At 44.6% G+C, this 19,784-nt stretch overlaps 1 protein-coding gene across 2 annotated transcripts in view; it reads right to left on the bottom strand.

Moving 5' to 3' along the window:
* EML1 (EMAP like 1) overlaps positions 1–15,582 on the bottom strand; it is an 85,087-nt gene extending 69,505 nt beyond the window's left edge. For both annotated transcript variants that reach the window (XM_024758862.1, XM_024758866.1), the window contains exon 1: positions 15,405–15,582. In XM_024758862.1, the coding sequence (XP_024614630.1) occupies positions 15,405–15,561 (157 nt within the window). In that variant the 5' untranslated portion in view covers positions 15,562–15,582. The remainder of the gene's footprint in view (positions 1–15,404) is intronic.
* Between the last annotated feature and the right edge of the window lie 4,202 nt (positions 15,583–19,784).

The raw sequence follows: 19,784 nt of genomic DNA, 5'->3' as shown, positions 1-19,784 counted from the left end.
GAAAGGTGCAGACAAAGGAATTCTGGTAATGAGCAGAGACTGGAAGACTACAAAAGGAACTGCACATAAGACACTGTATTCTAGTTGGTCAAGTTGTTTCCCACAGGGCCATGTGGTAGGAGCCAGGCTTCTCACTGTTGGAGAGGGAGGTTACAGACCAGCGAGGGGGGAAGGCTAGAATGAACCAGGTGGAATGGAGAAGAGGAGACATCAGTGTGAACTCACGTCTAGCTTAACAGAGACAGAGACACACAGAGACGTAATTATAGGTAAGTCCACGTACACGGGTTGTATAAACACATCTATTTCCCAGCTCTGTCTGCTGAGAGACCCAGGGCCCAAACCTGGGTTCCTAATACCATTCTACAGCAAAAGGAACCAGGGCTCCTTGGGGAAGCACCTGAATCCAGGCCTGAGACAGGGAATATCCAACATGAGCCTGGAGCATCTTAGGGTGCCAGAAAGTAAGGAAGTGCCCACAGAACCCACACTGACGGGGGGTGTGGCAAAGGGACCCAGGAGCCAATGGGAAGAGCCAAAGCCGCAACAATGTGGTCAACAGAATAAATAAAGTAGTGCTGGGCTATACCCCCAACGATCACATAAATATCCACAGGTCCACACTGATATAAATGCACGATGGAATAAATACACGAGGAGGACAAATCCCCAGGCAGAAGAGTTCTGAATGATTTATGTAGATACTTTGTCCTTGAGATGGTGGGGCATATTCTCCACTCCTTCCCTGTGGGCTGTGCGTAGCGACTTCCTTCTAAACCACGCAGTGCGGAGGTGTGGCGAGAAGGAGAAACCTGACAGACGCATCTCAGGTGATCACGGTCAACGTCAACAGCGGTAAGTCATGTTCACAGTACACGTCCTTGGTAGATGTGATGAGAATGGCACCTGACCTCTGTGGTCTTCCTCCCTAAACCCACCCCTAGTCTGATCGTGAGAAAAACATCACACAAACCCAAACTGAAGGACAGTCGATGGATGACCTAAGCGGTACTCCTCAGAACTGTCAAGGTCTTCAACAGCAAGGAAAATCTGAGAAACTGTCAGTTCAGAGGAGCCTCAGGAGGTACCATGACTAAATGTAATCCCAAATGGGATCCTGGGACCAAAAAAGGACATAAGGGATAAACTAAGGAAATCTGAATAAAGTATGCCCCTCGACTGATAATAATGTATCAATATCGTCCCATTAGTTGTGACAAACGCGCCATGCTAATATAAGATGTTAACAGTAGGGGAAACCGGGTGCAGGAGATACGGGAACCGTCTGTATTCTGCCTGCAACGTTTCTGTAAATCTAAAACTGCTCTAAAATTAAAAGTTTATTTTAAGATGCTAGCAGAATTTATTTTGTTCATCCCAGAATTAAATCTACCTCAGTGCAGGCTCTTAAAAACACGACCAGTGACAAAAGTGCCTAGAATGTCGAAATTTTAATATACTGAAACTTTTCAGTCCCTAAAGCTGAGGGCCAGACTACCTTTTTTTTTTTTAACTGTGAAAGAGAGTTTCAAAAGCCACAGTCAGGCCCCTCCAGCCAGAGCAGAACACCCTTCTCCACTCTCTCCAAGCTCTCTCTTTCTTCATCCCCTGAACACCTGCTCCAGCCAAGGGCCCAGACCAGTGCTCAGAGCTAATCTTCCACAGTGAAAATACCACAGTTCCAAAAGAGAGATCCTGAATCTTTCCTAACACACACAATCTGCTCCCCGTGCTGAGGTCCGCTCTCTGCCGGGACAGAACCCTTCCCAAGTAGGAAGAAATGCCATCCTCAGCTCATCTCTATCTCCTCTTTCTACTTCACCTACCATTTCAGTCTCCATTCTGTCTTTTTTCTTTAAATACGTGTACTGTGTTAGTGTCCTCCCCGAAATTCACGTCCACCCAGAACCTCAGAATGTGACCTTATTAGGAAACAGTGTCTTTGCAGATGTAATTGGTTAAGATGAGGTCATACTGGACTTGGGTGGGCCCTGAATCCAATGACTCGTGTCCTTTTAAGAAGCCCATGTGTATATATGTACATATAATGGAATACTACTCAGCCATAAAAAAGAATGAAATAATGCCATTTGCAGCAACATTGATGGAACTAGAGATGATCATGCTAACTGAAGTACGTCAGACAGAGAAAGACAAGTAGCACATGACATCACTCATGTGGAATCTAAAATATGACACAAATAAACTTATCTACGAAACAGAAACGGACTCACAGACACAGAGAAGAGACTTGTGTTTGCCAAGGGAAGGAGGGGCGGGGGAGGGATGGATTGGGAGTTTGGGATTAGCAGGTGCAAACTATTATATATAGAATGGATAAACAAGGTCCTACTGTATAGCACAGGGAACTATATTCAATATCCTGTGATAAACAATACAGAAAAGAATATGAAAAAGAATGGCATTGACATATCTACACTACCAAATGTAAAACAGATAGCTAGTGGGAAGCAGCCGCATAGCACAGGGAGATCAGCTCGGTGCTTTGTGACCACCTAGAGGGGTGGGATAGGAAGGGTGGGAGGGAGGGAGACGCAAGAGGGAAGAGATATGGGGACATATGTATACGTATAACTGATTCACTTCGTTATAAAGCAGAAACTAACACACCATTGTAAAGCAATTATACTCCAATAAAGATGTTAAAAAAAAAAGACTAGTAATACAAAAAAAGAAAGAATGTATGTATACGAATAACTGAATCACTTTGCTGTACAGCAGAAATTAACACAACATTGTAAATCAACTATACTTCAAAAAGATAAATTAAGGGGAAAAAAAGAGGCCCAGGTGAAGATGCATAAGGAGGAGCTCGCCACGTAAGGACAGAGGCAAGAGACTGGAGTGGCACATCCTCTAGCCGAGGACAGACAGCAGCCACGAAGCCCGGCCACAGACATGGACCTCCCTCAGAGCCTCCAGGAGGGACAATGCTGCCAGCACCCTGATTTCAGCCCAGTGGCACTGACTTCAGGCATCTGGTCTCCAGAGCGGTGAGGGAATCAATTTCTGTTTGTACTAACTCACAACAGAGGCCCTAGGCAGTGACTACAGTATGCGTATCAGCTTGCTGGGCGTCTTTCAATCCACTGTTACCATCTCTGCAGTGGCTCCCCCAGCACAGCTCCTAGAACCGAGGGCTGGTCTCCCAGCGCACTTGGCCGGTTCTGTTCAGGCGACTCTCCTTAAAAACATCCCTCTCATCCATGGTCGCCAAGGGCTCCTGACAACCTGCTACACCACGTGACAGGTCGGCGGAACCCACCAAAATGCAGAAGCTGAAACAATGATGGAAGCTCCGAGTGCCCGGCGCCAGGTAGAGTGGTAACAACTTGAAACGTGTTATCTTGTCCAGCTGGGGCAACACGACTGGTCCAGCTCCATTTCACACCCGGGCCTAGAGGAGGGAGGGAAGAGAACAAAGTCCACCGACTCCCAGGCCACTCGCTATCATTGTGCTCTTTTGCAACCTTAGTGATCAGAGCTCATTCTCTCCACCGATTTTCTTGTTCCCACCACGCACCCAGGCGCTCCAATATCCACTCCCCCACCCCCAACAAGCAAATCCTGCCTCATTCCCACCTCCTTAGCTTGTTTCTGTGGAGAAGAATCCCCTGGAGTTAAAATACAGATCGCTGGGCCCCATCCCCAGATTCAGGAGGTCTGGGGCGGAGCCTGAGACTCTGCATTTCTAACCAGTTTCCGGGTTGCTGCCGCGGCTGCTCTAGGGACCACACTTTGAGAACCACTGGTCTGTACCATCCTCCAGCTTCGAAGGGCCTCTCCTTGTTAGCCCAGGCCTCCCTGGCTGTCCCGCTCTGATCTTCTGTCACGCGTCAGTCTGTAGCTCACAACTGAGTGCCTGATTACGGACTGTTGTTTCAGGAGGGCTAGTCTTACTTCCCCAGTTAGAGTGGGTGCACACATCGTGCTGGGGGAGGGCATCACCTAGATCCTTCTCCGTGTGCTTGGGGAGTGGACTGGACTCCACACCAAGCCCCAGGCTTACTGCCCCGTCTCCTAGGCTGACAGCAGCACAGCTATAGCTAATCCCATGCCTGCAGGGCCAAGGGGAGGGAGGTCACCAGACCCTATGAGGAGAGACGCTGCTGGGGGAGCAGCAGCTACATCCAGGGGGTGGGAACACAGCCAAGCCAAGGGGCCCCATGTGGAAGGAGTTGGGGGTGGATCCTCTGACCTCACTCTCCCTCCTTCCAGTCCCCAGCTTGGGATCCCCTGCTCAAACCTCACTGGAGCAGAGAGCGGTGTGGTCCATACAGCTCAGCTGCCGGGGCAGAGAGCTGGCTGGAGGAGGGTAAGGAAAGGGCCTGGAGGGGCCGATGGAAGATGCCTGGCCCCCAGCTTCTCTCCGGCACCTGGGCCAGGACCTGCCTCACCCACTTACATGCCCACCAAACCAGGCCGGGCGAGCCGCCTGGGCTCCCCTGGTCCCTGCTTTGCCGCTGTCCTCACATTGTTTATTCCTGTCCACTCCATTGCCCGGGGGCTCCACGACGGCAGCAGCCCCTGTGATGCTGACACAGAAGGTGTTCAACATGCATTTGTTGACCAGACTGCACTAAATTTCGAGAACAAAGAGCCCACTTTCAAGAAAAGGCATTGTGTTGCCATTTCTGAGTCACTGTTTTTTTTTTTTGCGGTACGCGGGCCTCTCACTGTTGTGGCCTCTCCCGTTGCGGAGCACAGTCTCCGGACGCGCAGACTCAGCGGCCATGGCTCACGGGCCCTGCCGCTCCGCGGCATGTGGGATCCTCCCGGACCGGGGCACGAACCCGTGTCCCCTGCATCGGCAGGAGGACTCCCAACCACTGCGCCATCAGGGAAGCCCCACTGTTTTGTTTTGTTTTGTTTTAATTTTATTTTTTGGCCATGCCACACGGCATGCGGGATCCTAGTTCCCCGACTAGGGATCAAACCCTCACCCCTGCAGTGGAAGCACGGGGTCTCAACCACTGGACCCCCAGGGAAGTCCGTCTGAGTCACTGTTTTTTATCTTTCCTTGAGTCATAATTTCAAACTTCAGTCTCATGATAATCTAGTATTGTCCTTCTCCCCAAAAAGGAAATGGGACTTTTTTAAAGCCCATAAAAAGAACATCAATTGCATGCAACGGGCCTTCTCAGAGGGCATAATAAACCTTTCACATTAAACTACAACAGAGTAGCATCAAAAGCAAACAGAATTGTTAAAGTTGTAATGAGAAATCATAAAAGAAAAATAGTGGATATGGAGAGGAAGCGGGGAGAAGGGGGGGGGGTGGCGGCCACACTTGGAGTGACAAGAAGTTGGAAAGGTTCTCATTTTGGCAAGATCCAATCACCACTACACCCTTATCTTGATAATATCTTTGGCTTTTCGTCACCACTGACTTTTTAAATAGCATCACGACTACACCAATATGCTTGCTAAATACCTATTTTGCACACGACATCTCGTCAGGTCTCTTTCATGTTTCCGTATCTAAACATGATTAGCCACTCAAGGAAAAAATGTTGCCACCATAAAGAAAAGTTTTGGAAGAAAACAGTATCTCCTAATGTCCAATCTGAACAGGTACTAGCTTGGATCATGAGGACAGCAGGACACAAGAACAGCCATAATGAGTCATTTTTCCGACAAGCGATCTCAGAAACTGCAGAAGAGAAACAGCACCAGGGAAGGTTCAAACACAATTTCCTGCTCATCAGGTGCTAAGATAACTGGATCCCTGGCTTTGAGACGACACCAAGATATGAGACATTCTTCCAGTTCATAAAAGTTTTTTTCTTTTTTGCGGTACGTGGGCCTCTCACTGTTGTGGCCTCTCCCGTTGCGGAGCACAGGCTCCGGACGCGCAGGCTCAGCGGCCATGGCTCACGGGCCCAGCCGCTCCGCGGCATGTGGGATCCTCCCGGACCGGGGCACGAACCCGTGTTCCCTGCATCGGCAGGCGGACTCCCAACCACTGTGCCACCAGGGAAGCCCCATTAAAGGTTTTTTAAAAACTAATTATTTTAATTGTTCTTAGGGGCAAAACAGATACATAGCACTGAAAGGAGAATTTCTCAAAATAAAAGGAGAATGAGTGATACATGATATATGTTTAGAATGCATTCATTGGAAGGGATATCGGGATGGTTGGAGGAGCACAGAGGAACAAAGGGCAAAGAGTCTTGAGTTAGGACCTACTCATTCTCAACTCGGCTTTATTACGTAGTCTTGGGCAAGTCACCTTTCCAAGCCTCGACTTCTTTGTAAAATAGGGTAACAGTGCCCACCTTGCAGCGCTGCTGTGAGGTTTTGGAACGAGGAGTGGCAAGCTGCACAGTGCCCTTCATGTAGCAGCACGTAAAAGGTGGTAGCTATTATCCCACGGCCACGCCCAGATGATGAAATGCTCTGTTTTGGACACCGGGATGCAATCTCGTATCTTGAATACAATGTGAGAAAAATTAAATGCAGGATTTCAGTTATGAGCAAAGGTGCCTGAGGCAGAATCAGGTCCAGTGAGTGTCCCCACTGCATCATCCGGCACACACACGGAGGGGTTGAGGAAGACCCCAGACAGTTCTCATCCCCCAAACGGTTGCTTTCCTCCTCGTGCCCAGGCAAAGTGAGAGGGGGGAGGAGAGCGCAGAAGGAGCTCAGGTCTGGGAGTCGGGGGCCAGGGTGTGAATTCCAGTGTGTCCTCGACTGGCAGTGCGACCGCAGGCAAGGCCCTCTGGGCCCCATTTCCCTAACCCATAAAGGAAAGACTTCAGTCAATAAATGCTCTAAGGCTGGCTCTTCATGCTCTGAAATCTATGATCCTAATTCATGTGAGAAGAGTGTTCAGGAGAGAAACACCCGAGTTTCTGTGGGACTTTTCACACTGCGTAAGTTCCTTTAGACCCACCAATCCACCAGAAGTGAAGGAGAGGAGCCACTGAAGTGGACAGGCCTCGTCAGAGGGACAGATGCAGTCACACGCGCAGTGTTCATGGCCCCCAGTTTCCAGTTACCGTGCGTATTATTTAGTATAAGGTCCCCATAAAGTACCTCAAGTTAACATCCCTGAAAAATGACTCCAGGGCTTCCCTGGTGGCGCAGTGGTTGAGGGTCCGCCTGCCGATGCAGGGGACGTGGGTTCGTGCCCCGGTCCGGGAAGATCCCACATGCCGTGGAGCGGCTGGGCCCGTGAGCCGTGGCCGCTGAGCCTGCGCGTCTGGAGCCTGTGCTCCGCAACGGGAGAGGCCACGACAGTGAGAGGCCCGCGTACCGCAAAAAAAAAAAAAAAGACTCCAGAGTGTGGGAACATGGGACGTCCCCAGCGGTCCAGTGGTTAAGACTTCGCCTTCCAGTGCAGGGGGTGCGGATTCGATCCCTGGTCAGGGAGCTGAGATCCCACCTGCCTCGTGGCCAAAGAAAACCCAAAAACATAAAACAGAAGCAATATTGTAACAAATTCAATAAAGACTTTTAAAATGGTCCACATCAAAAAAATCTTTAAAAATCTCTAACAAAGGTATTCAGAATCTCAGGTCTAAAGCATTCACAAGTATGCCTGAAATAAAAAGGTTTCATCTTTCTAGACGGGAGGATTGGAATGCTCAGACTTCCATGACATACCATCTGTGGCAATATATTTCCAAAACTACAGCAGATGTAAATATAGAAATTCCAGTACGAGTGGTCAAATGTACTATTGCTTACTATTATGATACTGTCATAACCTAAAGATGAAGAAATCCCTTTAACTTACATCACATTAATAACTCACTGTGCAATATTTGATAAGTAAAGCTTTCCATTAGGTTTCACGATAAATTTTTTTTTTTTTTTTTTGCGGTACGCGGGCCTCTCACCGATGCAGCCCCTCCCGCTGCGGAGCACAGGCTCCGGACGCGCAGGCTCAGCGGCCATGGCCCACGGGCCCATCTGCTCCGCGGCATGTGGGATCCTCCCGGACCGGGGCACGAACCCGCGTCGCCTGCATCGGCAGGCGGACTCTCAACCACTGCGCCACCAGGGAAGCCCCACAATTAATTTAATTATGCAAAGCATGACCACGTATGTGATTATGTGTAGAAATTCAAAGTTCAACTTTAACACACCTGACCATTATGAACCCAGAATTCCTAATTATCTACTTCGAAATTGAAAAGATGTCTATATTTGGAATTGGAGAAGGCAACTTGCTTCTGCTAAATTGTCAGACAAAGTAGATAATTACTTATGTGCTAGGGAAGGTTCCCGTCACTAATACCTAGCAATATTACAGATACATTTATCCTTGGATCCGGCAATCCCACTTCCAGGAACCTATCCTAAAGATATACTGGCAAATAAAAAAGAAACAAAATTGAGATATTTGTAGTGAGGTGGACGGACCTAGAGTCTGTCATACATAATGAAGTAAGTCAGAAAGAGAAAAATAAATACCGTATGCTAACACATATATACAGAATCTAAGAAAAAAAAAAAGGTCATGAAGAACCTAGGGAATAAAGACACAAACCTACTAGAGAATGGACTTGAGGATATGGGGAGGGGGAAGGGTAAGCTGTGACAAAGTGAGAGAGTGGCATGGACATGTAAACACTACCAAACGCAAAATAGATAGCTAGTGGGAAGCAGCCGCATGGCACAGGGAGATCAGCCCAGTGGTTTGTGATCACCTAGAGGGGTGGGATAGGGAGGGTGGGAGGGAGGGAGACGCAAGAGGGAAGAGATAAAGGAACATATGTATATGTATAACTGATTCACTTTGTTATAAAGCAGAAACTAACACACCATTGTAAAGCAATTATACTCCAATAAAGATGTTAAAAAACCAAAGGAAAGAAACCCATTTTAAATATACAAAAGTCAATTGTTTGTCCACATACTAGCAAAGAACAGTTAAAAACAATCTTTCTCAGTCTCTGAAAAACTGAATATATCTACCAAGCCTTTTCTATAAATCACTAACGAACACCTATTTAAACTGGGGAAGGTAATTAAAGAGGAAAATGGAAGAAACTATAGCATGTTCTGTCTAAAAGAAAGCACAAGTTATTTTCTGTAATTAGCCAATTTGTAAGGAGAAAGATAAGGAGAAAGCACAGTAGACGAGAGAGAGGGAAAAATTGCTAGTTTGGTTAACCAGGATAAAGAACTAAGTTAAATATTCATTAATTTCATTCACTGCAAAGAACTTAAAATTTTTTCATTTGTTAGTTGCAACTAGCTAATAAAATTTGTGAAAGGACTATGATACAATATTTTATACAATTATATGCTGAATATGATTTGTTGTATTTGGGACACTTTGCAAATCAAAGTAAACCTTGGAAAAAAACTCATTTCAAGTCATATATTTATTCATTCCTTAAATATTTGGTTTGATTTGAATAATGGTAATTTAAATAATACTGCTAAGAGGCATACGCATGGCCAAGCGACACAGATGGCAGAAAGAAAGTATGTTGAGCCAGGCCCTAGGGTCCAGTCCCAGATCTTCCATGACCAGCTGTGTAACCTGGGGCAAATTATTCCATCTCCTAGAGGCTGCTTTCTCATCTGCAAAATGGGCACAATAATGCCTACCTCAAAGGGTTGTGGAGAGGCAAAATGAGCTAATACATACGAAATATCTATTGCAAAGGCCTGTACCCACCCAATTAATAAATGGTAGCTACCAGAATTATTATGACTATCAGGGTTAAGTGTTAATGTAGCAGAGGCTACTTAAAGACAACCTGCAGGGCTTCCCTGGTGGCACAGTGGTTGAGAGTCCGCCTGCCAATGCAGGGGACACAGGTTCGTGCCCCGGCCCGGGAAGATGCCACATGCTGCGGAGCGGCTGGGCCCGTGAGCCATGGCCGCTGAGCCTGCGCGTCTGGAGCCTGTGCTCCGCAATGGGAGAGGCCACAACAGTGAGAGGCCCGTGTACTGCAAAAAAAAAAAAAACCCAGAAAAACAAAACAAACAAACAAAAAAAGACAACCTGCAGTCAGCTTTCAACACCAGCTTCAGAGACTAAATTCTGAGAACAGATTTTGATGTCCCGGAACAACAGGACTGTCTTGCTTGTCAGCTTATATTTATTCACTCTCCGATCTGTTAATTAATGGGGTTATTAATATAAAGAACAGAAAGGTTTGCAAAAGGTGCGTTCAAGTTTTTTAAAAGGCAAGCTGCCAAAGACAGTCTGAACTCCCAAGCAAAATCTAAAATGAGAAACAGGAACTCTTGCTGGTTAATGCATAGCGAAGCAGACCATCCCCACATACATGGGACAATGAGTATATTTTAACCTACACTGTACACTGAAATCCTGTAACAGTCCCCTAGCACTGAAATGGAAATTAGCCGTGCATGTCTACAATGGATCTATTATGAATTTAACCCCACACCATGATTCCTTCTCTTCTTTTTTTGAAAAAATTTATTTATTTTTGGCTGCACTGGGTCTTCATTGCTGCTGCACGCAGGCTTTCTCTAGCTGTGGCGAGCAGAGGCTGCTCTTTGCTGCGGTGCGCGGGCTTCTCATTGCAGGAGCTTCTCTTGTTGTGGAGCACGGGCTCTTCAGTAGTTGTGGCACGTGGGCTCAGTAGTTGTGGCTTGTGGGCTCTAGAGCGCAGGCTCAGTAGTTGTGGTGCACGGGCTTCGTTGCTCCGCGGCCTGTGGGATCTTCCCAGACCAGGGATCGAACCCGTGTCCCCTGCATTGGCAGGCGCGTTCTTAACCCCTGCGCCACCAGGGAAGCCCCTCTTTGTCTTCTCGAGAACACACATGAGCACGCTCCAGCCTCCAGACATTTGCTCTGAGCTCTGCTATTGACCTTGGTGCAGTGAAGATCAGCTTCAGTGCTAAGAAAGGAGTCATTTTTAAAACACAAATTCCTTCTGCTTATTAAAGAATGCACACCAAAGAACATTTAGAAATGAAGGAAAAGAAAAAAAAATCCTCATCCTCCCACTCAGGAAAAAAGAAAGAGAACTCTTGGTATACTTCTCTCCATTCTTCTTTGCATAGATTTTGTCTATTTAGTTGAAAAATACAACATATCCGGTTTTATATCCTGATTCTGCCTTTTAATATAATACACAAGCATCTTTCCTGTTGTTACCAGGAACACAAACATTTTTTTTTTTTTTTTTTTTTTTTGGGCGGTACGCGGGCCTCTCACTGTTGTGGCCTCTCCCTTTGCAGAGCACAGGCTCCGGACACCCAGGCTCAGTGGCCATGGCCCACAGGCCCAGCCACTCTGTAGCATGTGGGATCCTCCCGGACCGGGGCACGAACCCATGTCCCCTGCATCGGCAGGCGGACTTCCAACCACTGTGCCACCAGGGAAGCCCAAACACAAACATTTTTAAAGATTACATGGCTTTCCATCCTACGAGGATCCACAGTTTTCTGGCCACGCCCCTACTGCTTGCCTTTGCTCAACTGTTTCCCACACAATTTTTCTCCAATATACGTAATTCTGCAAGGAACTCCCTTGTTCATCACACGTTTTTCTGTATTTACACTCAGAATAGCAAAAAAAAAACGGTGTCTGTTCACTGCATTCTGTGCCCCCAGTCCAACCACAATACTGAAAAAACTTTAATATCGGCAAGAATTTTAAGAATACAGGCCTCCAGAAACGATTTGATTCTCTTCTCTCCACTGTATGGTAGCCCAAGCTCAGTATAAGTAGAACACCCCGAATCTTCCTATCTGAAAGTAAATCCCACCCGAACAAAGCAAACTTTGCAGGCTGAGGTTCTCTACAGTCGAGATGCGTGACAAGGCAACAAGTCCTTCGTATGTCTTTCTTTTTTAAATAACAGAAGCAAAGGAAAAGGAGAATAGCAATCCTCAAACCCAAGGCAGTATCACTGGGTTAAAAAGAGACGGAAAATTAGCACAAAGAGCCAATCCCGGGCACAGAAAAGGGTCACCAAGAAAAGGTAGCATCTGAGACATAACTCTGTCTCTATAAACTGTGTGTCCACAGGCCTCGCATTTTACAGGGTTGGCCACAGTCTCTCCTCTGTTTCAGGAGGCCTCGAGCTTGATCTGTTAGTGAATTATCTTCATGACACTGCATATCCCACTGGTGTACTAGTTAAGTCATATGAAGAATGATGATAAAGTAAGTGAAAGTTTAGATGTCAGAACACCTTTCTTCAAATAAGTGAAGTACCGTCGTGGAAAGGATAAGAGTTATTATCCGTGGTCTCCCAGGCAATTACTAAGGCCAGTGAGCGGACACTGCAGTCTAACGGTTCAGGATGGCTGCAGAGGGGATGTTGTGCTCACCATGCATCCCACACGGATGCTCACTGCCTTCCGAGGCAGCCTGTTTCTCTGTGGCACAGCCGTCCCTGTCACTGGGCAAACGGCACAAAGATGTGCACCAGAAGCTCGAAACACTGAGCCCTAAGCTTCTGACAATTAACCTTGGGGGAAAAAATCATTTGATATTTAAAAATTAGAATGCCACGTGTCCGGGCTACTTCAAGCCTGTATTAGGATGGCAATCCCAAAGGATGGCAAATGATAATAATAAGGCGGCCTTCTAAGAACCAAAGGAGGTTTGTCTCAAAGCTGTCTTGTCTAAATATCCCCTAACTAAGCCACGGCTATGGAGTGCCAGCTGTCCAGATAGGGGTGTACATACCGTGCCAACGTGGCACTCTCTGAAAGAGAAGCAGCTACCCAGGGCTTCTTACGGAATCACTCCCCCTTCTCCCCTCTGCTCCCACCACCCTCTAACTGCATATGAAGTAGGGGGGCCCACAGCCCACTGAATTCAGGGCACGCCGCTCACCAGCTCTCTTACAATCTTTTTTCTGTTTCTTGGAGTGACTTTGGCTCTCGTGCTTTGGTTTATTTTCACTTTTGAAAATAATGTTATAAAGAAACGTCAGATCTAACTACGAAAAAAAGTTAAAAGTTTCCAAAATTCAAACTTTACCCTCAATCAAGAAAATAAAACTCCTGGGCAGTCCCCTTGTATTATTTTTCCCCCTCCTTTTTCTAAAAATAGAAGTTTTAGAAGCCTGGAGTTGTATATAAAGCAGCGACTTCAAATGTACCCTTTAGGATAGGTAGTCATCAGATTTATTTTTGGAAAGCCGAGTAGGTCAAGAATACCTAGAATAACCTGGTTTCTATTTAAAACACCCTAATTGCTTTGTAACTTAGGAGAAAAAGATTATTTAAAAAGATTATTCGAAATGTAGACATCGCCCAGTGTGTATATCTCACATGGAGCTAGTGATAGTTATCCTGAAGGACAAGGAAATAGATTTCTTTCCATAAACGTATGAAAATGGATCCAAGACCAGAGAAAAAACTAACATATGCAACATCAAGACAGTACCCTCTCCTGACTCCAAGGAAAAGATGGTAACTGTGAAATAATTTGTTAAATCCAAACAAAATAAGAAAGTTAATTTTAAGGGGACATTTACATGCCGCAGACTCAAAATGTTTTAACTAAAGGAATTTTACAGCCAAGATGAATTCTGTTTCCTAGAGTTAGCCATGAGGAAAAGCCGTTCTGGCAAAAGATGAGCAATGCATATTGGTTGAAAGCAGACGTCAGGGCACTAACTAGGAGAGAAGCTTTTACGAGGCGTTTTATTTCCAAAATTGTAAGAAGAGGGTCACTACAACGTTATTTAAAGCACAAATATTGCTTTTTGTTTTGTTTCCAGGCACCACTGGGAACTGAAATGGTGATCTAAATGTGCCAGAAATCCACTATTTATAGGTACAGAATTCTGTTGTAGGCTATGATCTTCTGGACAAAAGAAAAAGGGCTTTAAAATAAACAGGAGGCTTTGCCCCAAATGAGCTTACTCGCTACAAGGCGGAGGGAAAGTTGGCGATGAGCTTCAGGGTTCTGAGCAAATGAGGGACGGGTCTGCCCGCCTCTGGGTCCCAGTCCTCAACTCAGAGCTTCACATGTGGCATGTGATCAAGTAAGTGTTTGCTGTGTTGAACTGGACAACAGTGTAAACTGAGGACAGGCTTCCCTGGTGGTACAGTGGTTAAGAATCCGCCTGCCAATGCAGGGGACACAGGTTCGAGCCCTGGTCTGGGAAGATCTCACATGCCGCGGAGCGACTAAGCCTGTGCGCCACAACTACTCAGCCTGTGCTCTAGAACCTGCGAGCCACAACTACTGAGCCCGTGCCACAACTACTGAAGCCCACACGCCTACAGCCCACGCTCCACAACAAGAGAAGCCACCGCAATGAGAAGCCCGCGTACCGCAATGAAGACCCAACGCAGCCAAAGGACTAAATAAATAAAATAAAAATCTTTAAACTGAGGACAGAGAAAGAGATGAGAGTTGCCAAAAGTTTCTAGGTGAAACAGCCTCCACAGGGGCCGAAAGAATTGTGTTTGCTTTGGCTTTCGGTTTTGTTTTGCAAGCTCTCTCTATCCCAGAGAGTCTGGATAAATGACAGTTCTCTGGTCCACTGTGGACATTCCTTCCTTGACTCAACCAGCATTTACGGGTCACCTACAACTGTGCACCGCTGGGCTACAATTCACCAACGTCCGGCCAAAAAATACTGTCACACTTTGTGTGATGATTTCAACAATCCTAAGGCTGCTTCACTGTTTTTCTAAGCTTGGGTTCTCTGTCAATATTAAGAGAGCAACATATTTGCTGGAGCAAGCATCTGCAATGAGCTACCATACGATCCATCAATTCCACTCCTGGGCATATATCCAGAGAAAACCTTAATTGGAAAAGATACGTGCACCCCTATGTTCACTGCCGCACTATTTACAATAGCCAAGACGTGCGAGCAACCTCAGTGTCCATGGACAGAGGAGTGGATAAAGAAGATGTGGTATATATATAAATGGAATACTACTCAGTCATAAAAAAGGAATGAAATAATGCTATTTTCAGCAATATGGATGGACCTAGAGATTATCATACCAAGTGAAGTAAGCCAAACAAGGATGAATATCATATGATATCACTGCTATGTGTAATCTAAAAAAAAAATGATACAAACGAACTTATTCACAAAATAGAAATAGACCCACAGACATAGAAAACAAACTTATGGTTACCTAAGGGGAAAGGAGGGGGAGGGATAAATTAGGAGGTTGGAATTAACATAGACTCACTACTGTATATAAAATAGATAACCAACAAGGACCTACTGTATAGCACAGGGAACTATATTCAATATTTTATAACAACCTATAAGGGGAAAGAATCTGAAAGAAATAGATATATAGGTATGTACAACTGAATCACTTTGCTGTACACCTGAAACTAACACAACACTAAATCAACTATACTTCAATCAAATTAACAAATAAGGATACTCAGAATGAAAGAAAAAAAACCCCATGTGCCACCAGCGCCATTCCCGTGAGTCTCGAATGCCCACCTTTGGTAGGTCCTTTCCTGTTGAGCACGGCCTGCTGCTCCTCGGTGATGTTCAGCCGCCGGACCACATCGGCCAGAGCCGACTTGAGCAGCTGGATGTCGTCTTCCTGCATCTGGACTTTCTGCTCCAGGGAGGCGATGCGGTCCGTCACCTCCATGCTACTGGCGGCAGAAGCGCTGTCATCTAGACCGAGGGAAAGGGGCAAGTGAGTCTCAGCTGCTCCCCAGAGAAACCAGACTAAGAAACACACACCAACACGTTGCTATTACGTAACACAACAACATTTAAAAGCTGGAGACCACTGCTTGTAGGCAGATCTCACGTGACATCTTTTTTTTTTTTTAATTATTTATTTATTTATATTTTGGCCGCATTGGGTCTTCATTGCCGTGCGCAGGCTCTCTCTAGTTGCGGTGAGAGGGCTGCTCTTCATTGCTGTGTGCAGGCTTCTCATTGCGGTGGCTTCTCTTGTTTTGTAACACGGGCTCTAGGCGCGCAGGCTTCAGTGGTCGTGGCACGCGGGCTCGGTAGTTGTGGCTCGCGGGCTCTAGAGTGCAGGCTCAGTAGTTGTGGCGCACGGGCTTAGTTGCTCCAGGGCATGTGGGATCTTCCTGGATCAGGGCTCGAACCTGTGTCCCCTGCATTGGCGGGTGGATTCTTAACCACTGTGCCACTAGGGAAGTCCCCGTGTGAAATCTTTTAAAATTACGAAGAACTGCACTGCTTCATTCTGCTACCATCTTTTCATTCTCTAGGTTTGTGCTTTTCATGTTTTTTTTAAACTGTGGTTTTAATCGTCATGATATGTTTGTAGATTCGGGCCATTTTCTTTTCCGTGATATCAGAGAACCTCAGAAGTAGAGTGGATATTAGAACACAGGTACTACAACTTCCCACATGGCAGAAACTGACTGCATGGTCTTCTAGCTTTTGTTCCAGCGATGCTGACAGGTTGTGCAGATAATCACAGGGCCATACTATCTTCCAGTCAAGACTCTTAAGGGCAAAGCAATAGGAGTGGTCAAATCTGTTTGGTAAGTACACCCTTACAGCTAGAGTGATCATAGTTTCTTATCTAGAGGCACTAACTCCCAGGTCCTTACCAAGGTCTACCAGGGCCCGTCATGATCTTCCTTACCTCTCCAACCTCATTTTACATCCTTCTGCCCCTCTCTTCCCATGCTCCAGCCACACTGCCCTTTCTCTCCTACTTTAGGGATTTGCTATCTGCTGTTGCCTTTGCCGGAAGCATTTCTCAACCAGATTCTTTTTATGATCAAGTTCTGTTCTTTCGGTCTCAACTCAAATGGAAGTTTTTCAGAGAACCTTGCTAATAACCTTCCTTTAAGTTGTTCCTTTCAGTCATGTCTACCTTCTTTCTTTCTTTCATAGCATCACTATGACCTAGAATCATCTTGCTTGTTTGCTTCCTGTCTATGTCTCCCAATTAACATGTATTGGGAGTCTCTTCTGCTTCCGGGTATGAGAAACCCCTATTGGGCAGCACCCGCTGCAGAAGGTTAACTGTTAAGCCTGGAAATTATACAAATAACAGCAGAAGTACTGGAGCGTGGACACAAGCATATAGACTCTGGTGGGAGTTTGCACTCACTTGGTAGAAGGGAGATGGGGAACTATACAAGTAAACTCCCTTTTTCACGGCTTTGAGCCCAGGGCTAAATGTTGTATACAATGGGGGTGAGGACACACTCAGAAAACCCTGTTGCCTTTTTGTCCTTAAAAAATAAAAAAGTGAAGTCTGAAAACCATGAACACTAAAAAGAGTGGGGAAATCCCAGAAGGAAAAAAAAAAAACTAGAGAGGGGATCCCCAAACTCTACCTCTTTATATCTCTGACTGACCTGTGAATCACACATGCATGGAATAGACTCAAAGCAGAGCTTGCAGTTCAAGCCCAATTAAAGTACCCACTGAAACAAACAATACTTGTCAGAGAAAAAATACTAGAATACAGAATCTCCATAACTTAACATTCATAATGTCCAGGATATAATCCAAAATTAGTAACATACTAAGAATCAAGAAATGGAACACATTCTCAAGAGAAAAGAAAATAAATCGAGTCCAACTCCAAAAGGAACAAAACATTGGAACTAACAGATAAGGAATTTAAAATGGCTATCAAGACTATCCTCTATATGTAAAATCAGTATTTTTTTCAATGAATGAAAATTTCAGAGAGAAGTGGGAAGTATCGGCAGAAAGATAGAAATGAAAAATGAACTTAATGGAAATTCAAGAACTGAAAAATATAATTTATGACAATAAAAAATTCACTAAATGGAATTAACAGACATGACGGATGAAAAACCAAGGATATCTGAAGACAGATCAATCAGAAGTATCCAAGGTGAAGAACACAGAGGGAGAAAATTAACAGAGCCCTGGGGACTTGTTAAGACAATCTCAAACAGTCCAACATACATTTAATTGGAATATAAAAAGAGAAAGAGCAGGACAGAAAAAAATATCTGAAAAATAATGGCCCCAAACATCCCAAGTTCAATAAAGGAAAGAAATGTAAAATTACAAAATGCTAAGCAAAAAGCAAGCAAAATAAACACAAAAAAGACCACCTCAAGGTCTATCATAATCATACTGTTGAAAACCAAAGATAAAGTACGCATCTTGAAAGCAGCAAGAGAAAAACAACATATATAACTATACAGGGAACAATAATGTGATTAATAGCTGGTTGTCATAAACCATGGAGACTAGAAGAGAGTGAAGCCACATCTTTAAAGTACTGGATGAAAAAAAATTCAATCCTGCAAAAATATCCTCCAAGAATGAAGGCAAATTAAGGCATTTTCAGATAAACGAAAACTGAAAGAATTTATTGCCAGTAGATCTGCATTACAAGAAGTTAAAGGAAGTTCTTCAGAGTAAAGGGAAATCACATAAAATGGAAACTCAGACCCTCAGAAAAGAATGAAGAACACTGGAAATGATAAATATTTGAAGGAGCTCAAGACTTTTTTTCTTTTTGCATTTTCCTTTTTCTTCTTCCTTTGAGAATTTCAGGGGGGGGGAAAAAAGCAAGACTCAACTATATGCTGACCACAAGACACACACTTTATATTTTTTATTTATTTATTTTTTTGCAGTACACGGGCCTCTCACTGTTGTGGCCTCTCCCATAGCGGAGCACAGGCTCCGGATGCGCAGGCTCAGCGGCCATGGCTCATGGGCCCAGCTGCTCTGTGGCATGTGGGATCTTCCCGGACCGGGGCACGAACCCGTGTCCCCTGCATCGGCAGGCGGACTCCCAACCACTGCGCCACCAGGGAAGCCCAAGACACACACTTTAAATGCAAAGACACAGATAGAATGAAAGTAAATGAATGGAGAAAAAGATATAGCATGCAAATAGTAAGCATAAGAAGGCTGGAGTAGCAATATTAATATCAGATAAAATAGATGTCAAATAAAATGTATTACCAGCTATAAAGAAGGACATTTCATAATGAAAAAGTATTAACTTATCAGAAAGGCAATGAAAAAAAAAAAAAAAGGCAATGAAAAATATGCCCAATAACAGAGCTTTAAAATACATGAAACTCCATTTGCAGCAACATAGATGGACCTAGAGTTTATCATACTAAGTGAAGTAAGTCAGATAAATATCATATATCACTTACATGTGGAATCTAAAAATAGTGATGCAAATGAACTTATTTACAAAACAAACAGACTCACAGACTTCGAAAATAAACTTATGGTTACCAAAGGGGAAGTGGGGGGGGGGATAAATTAGGAGATTGGGATTAACATATACACACTACTATGCATAATGAATAAAACAGATAAGCAGCAAGGACCTACTGTATAGCACAGGGAACTCTACTCAATATTCTATAATAACTGACTATTAAAAAGAAACTGAAAAAAGAATGGATATATGTGTATGTATAAATGAATCACTTTGCCGTATACCTGAAACTAACACAACATTGTAAATCAACTGTACTCCAATATAAAATTTAAAAATTGAATTAAAAAAATTAGTAAGTAAAATACATGAAACAAAAATTGACAGAATTAAAGTGAGAAACAGACAATTCCACAGTTATTCCTCAAGATTTTAACACCCCTTTCTCAGCAACTGACGGAACAACTAATTTAAAAAATCAGTAAAGACAGACGATCTGAATAACATTATAAACCACTTTGACTAAATTGATATGTATAAGAAACTACAGCCAATGTTAGCACTGTACATGGTACATTTACCAAGACACGTCATATTCTGGGCCATGAAACAGACCTGAATAAACCTAAAGATTGAAAGAGTATGTTCTCTGACCACAGTGACAATAAATTAGAAATCAAAAACAATAAGAGAACAAGGAAACACCC

Source organism: Neophocaena asiaeorientalis, unplaced genomic scaffold (genome assembly GCF_003031525.2).
Source record: "Neophocaena asiaeorientalis asiaeorientalis breed wild unplaced genomic scaffold, Neophocaena_asiaeorientalis_V1.1 scaffold476, whole genome shotgun sequence".
Lineage (NCBI taxonomy): Eukaryota > Metazoa > Chordata > Mammalia > Artiodactyla > Phocoenidae > Neophocaena > Neophocaena asiaeorientalis.
This window is presented reverse-complemented; position numbering and strand designations above follow the sequence as displayed.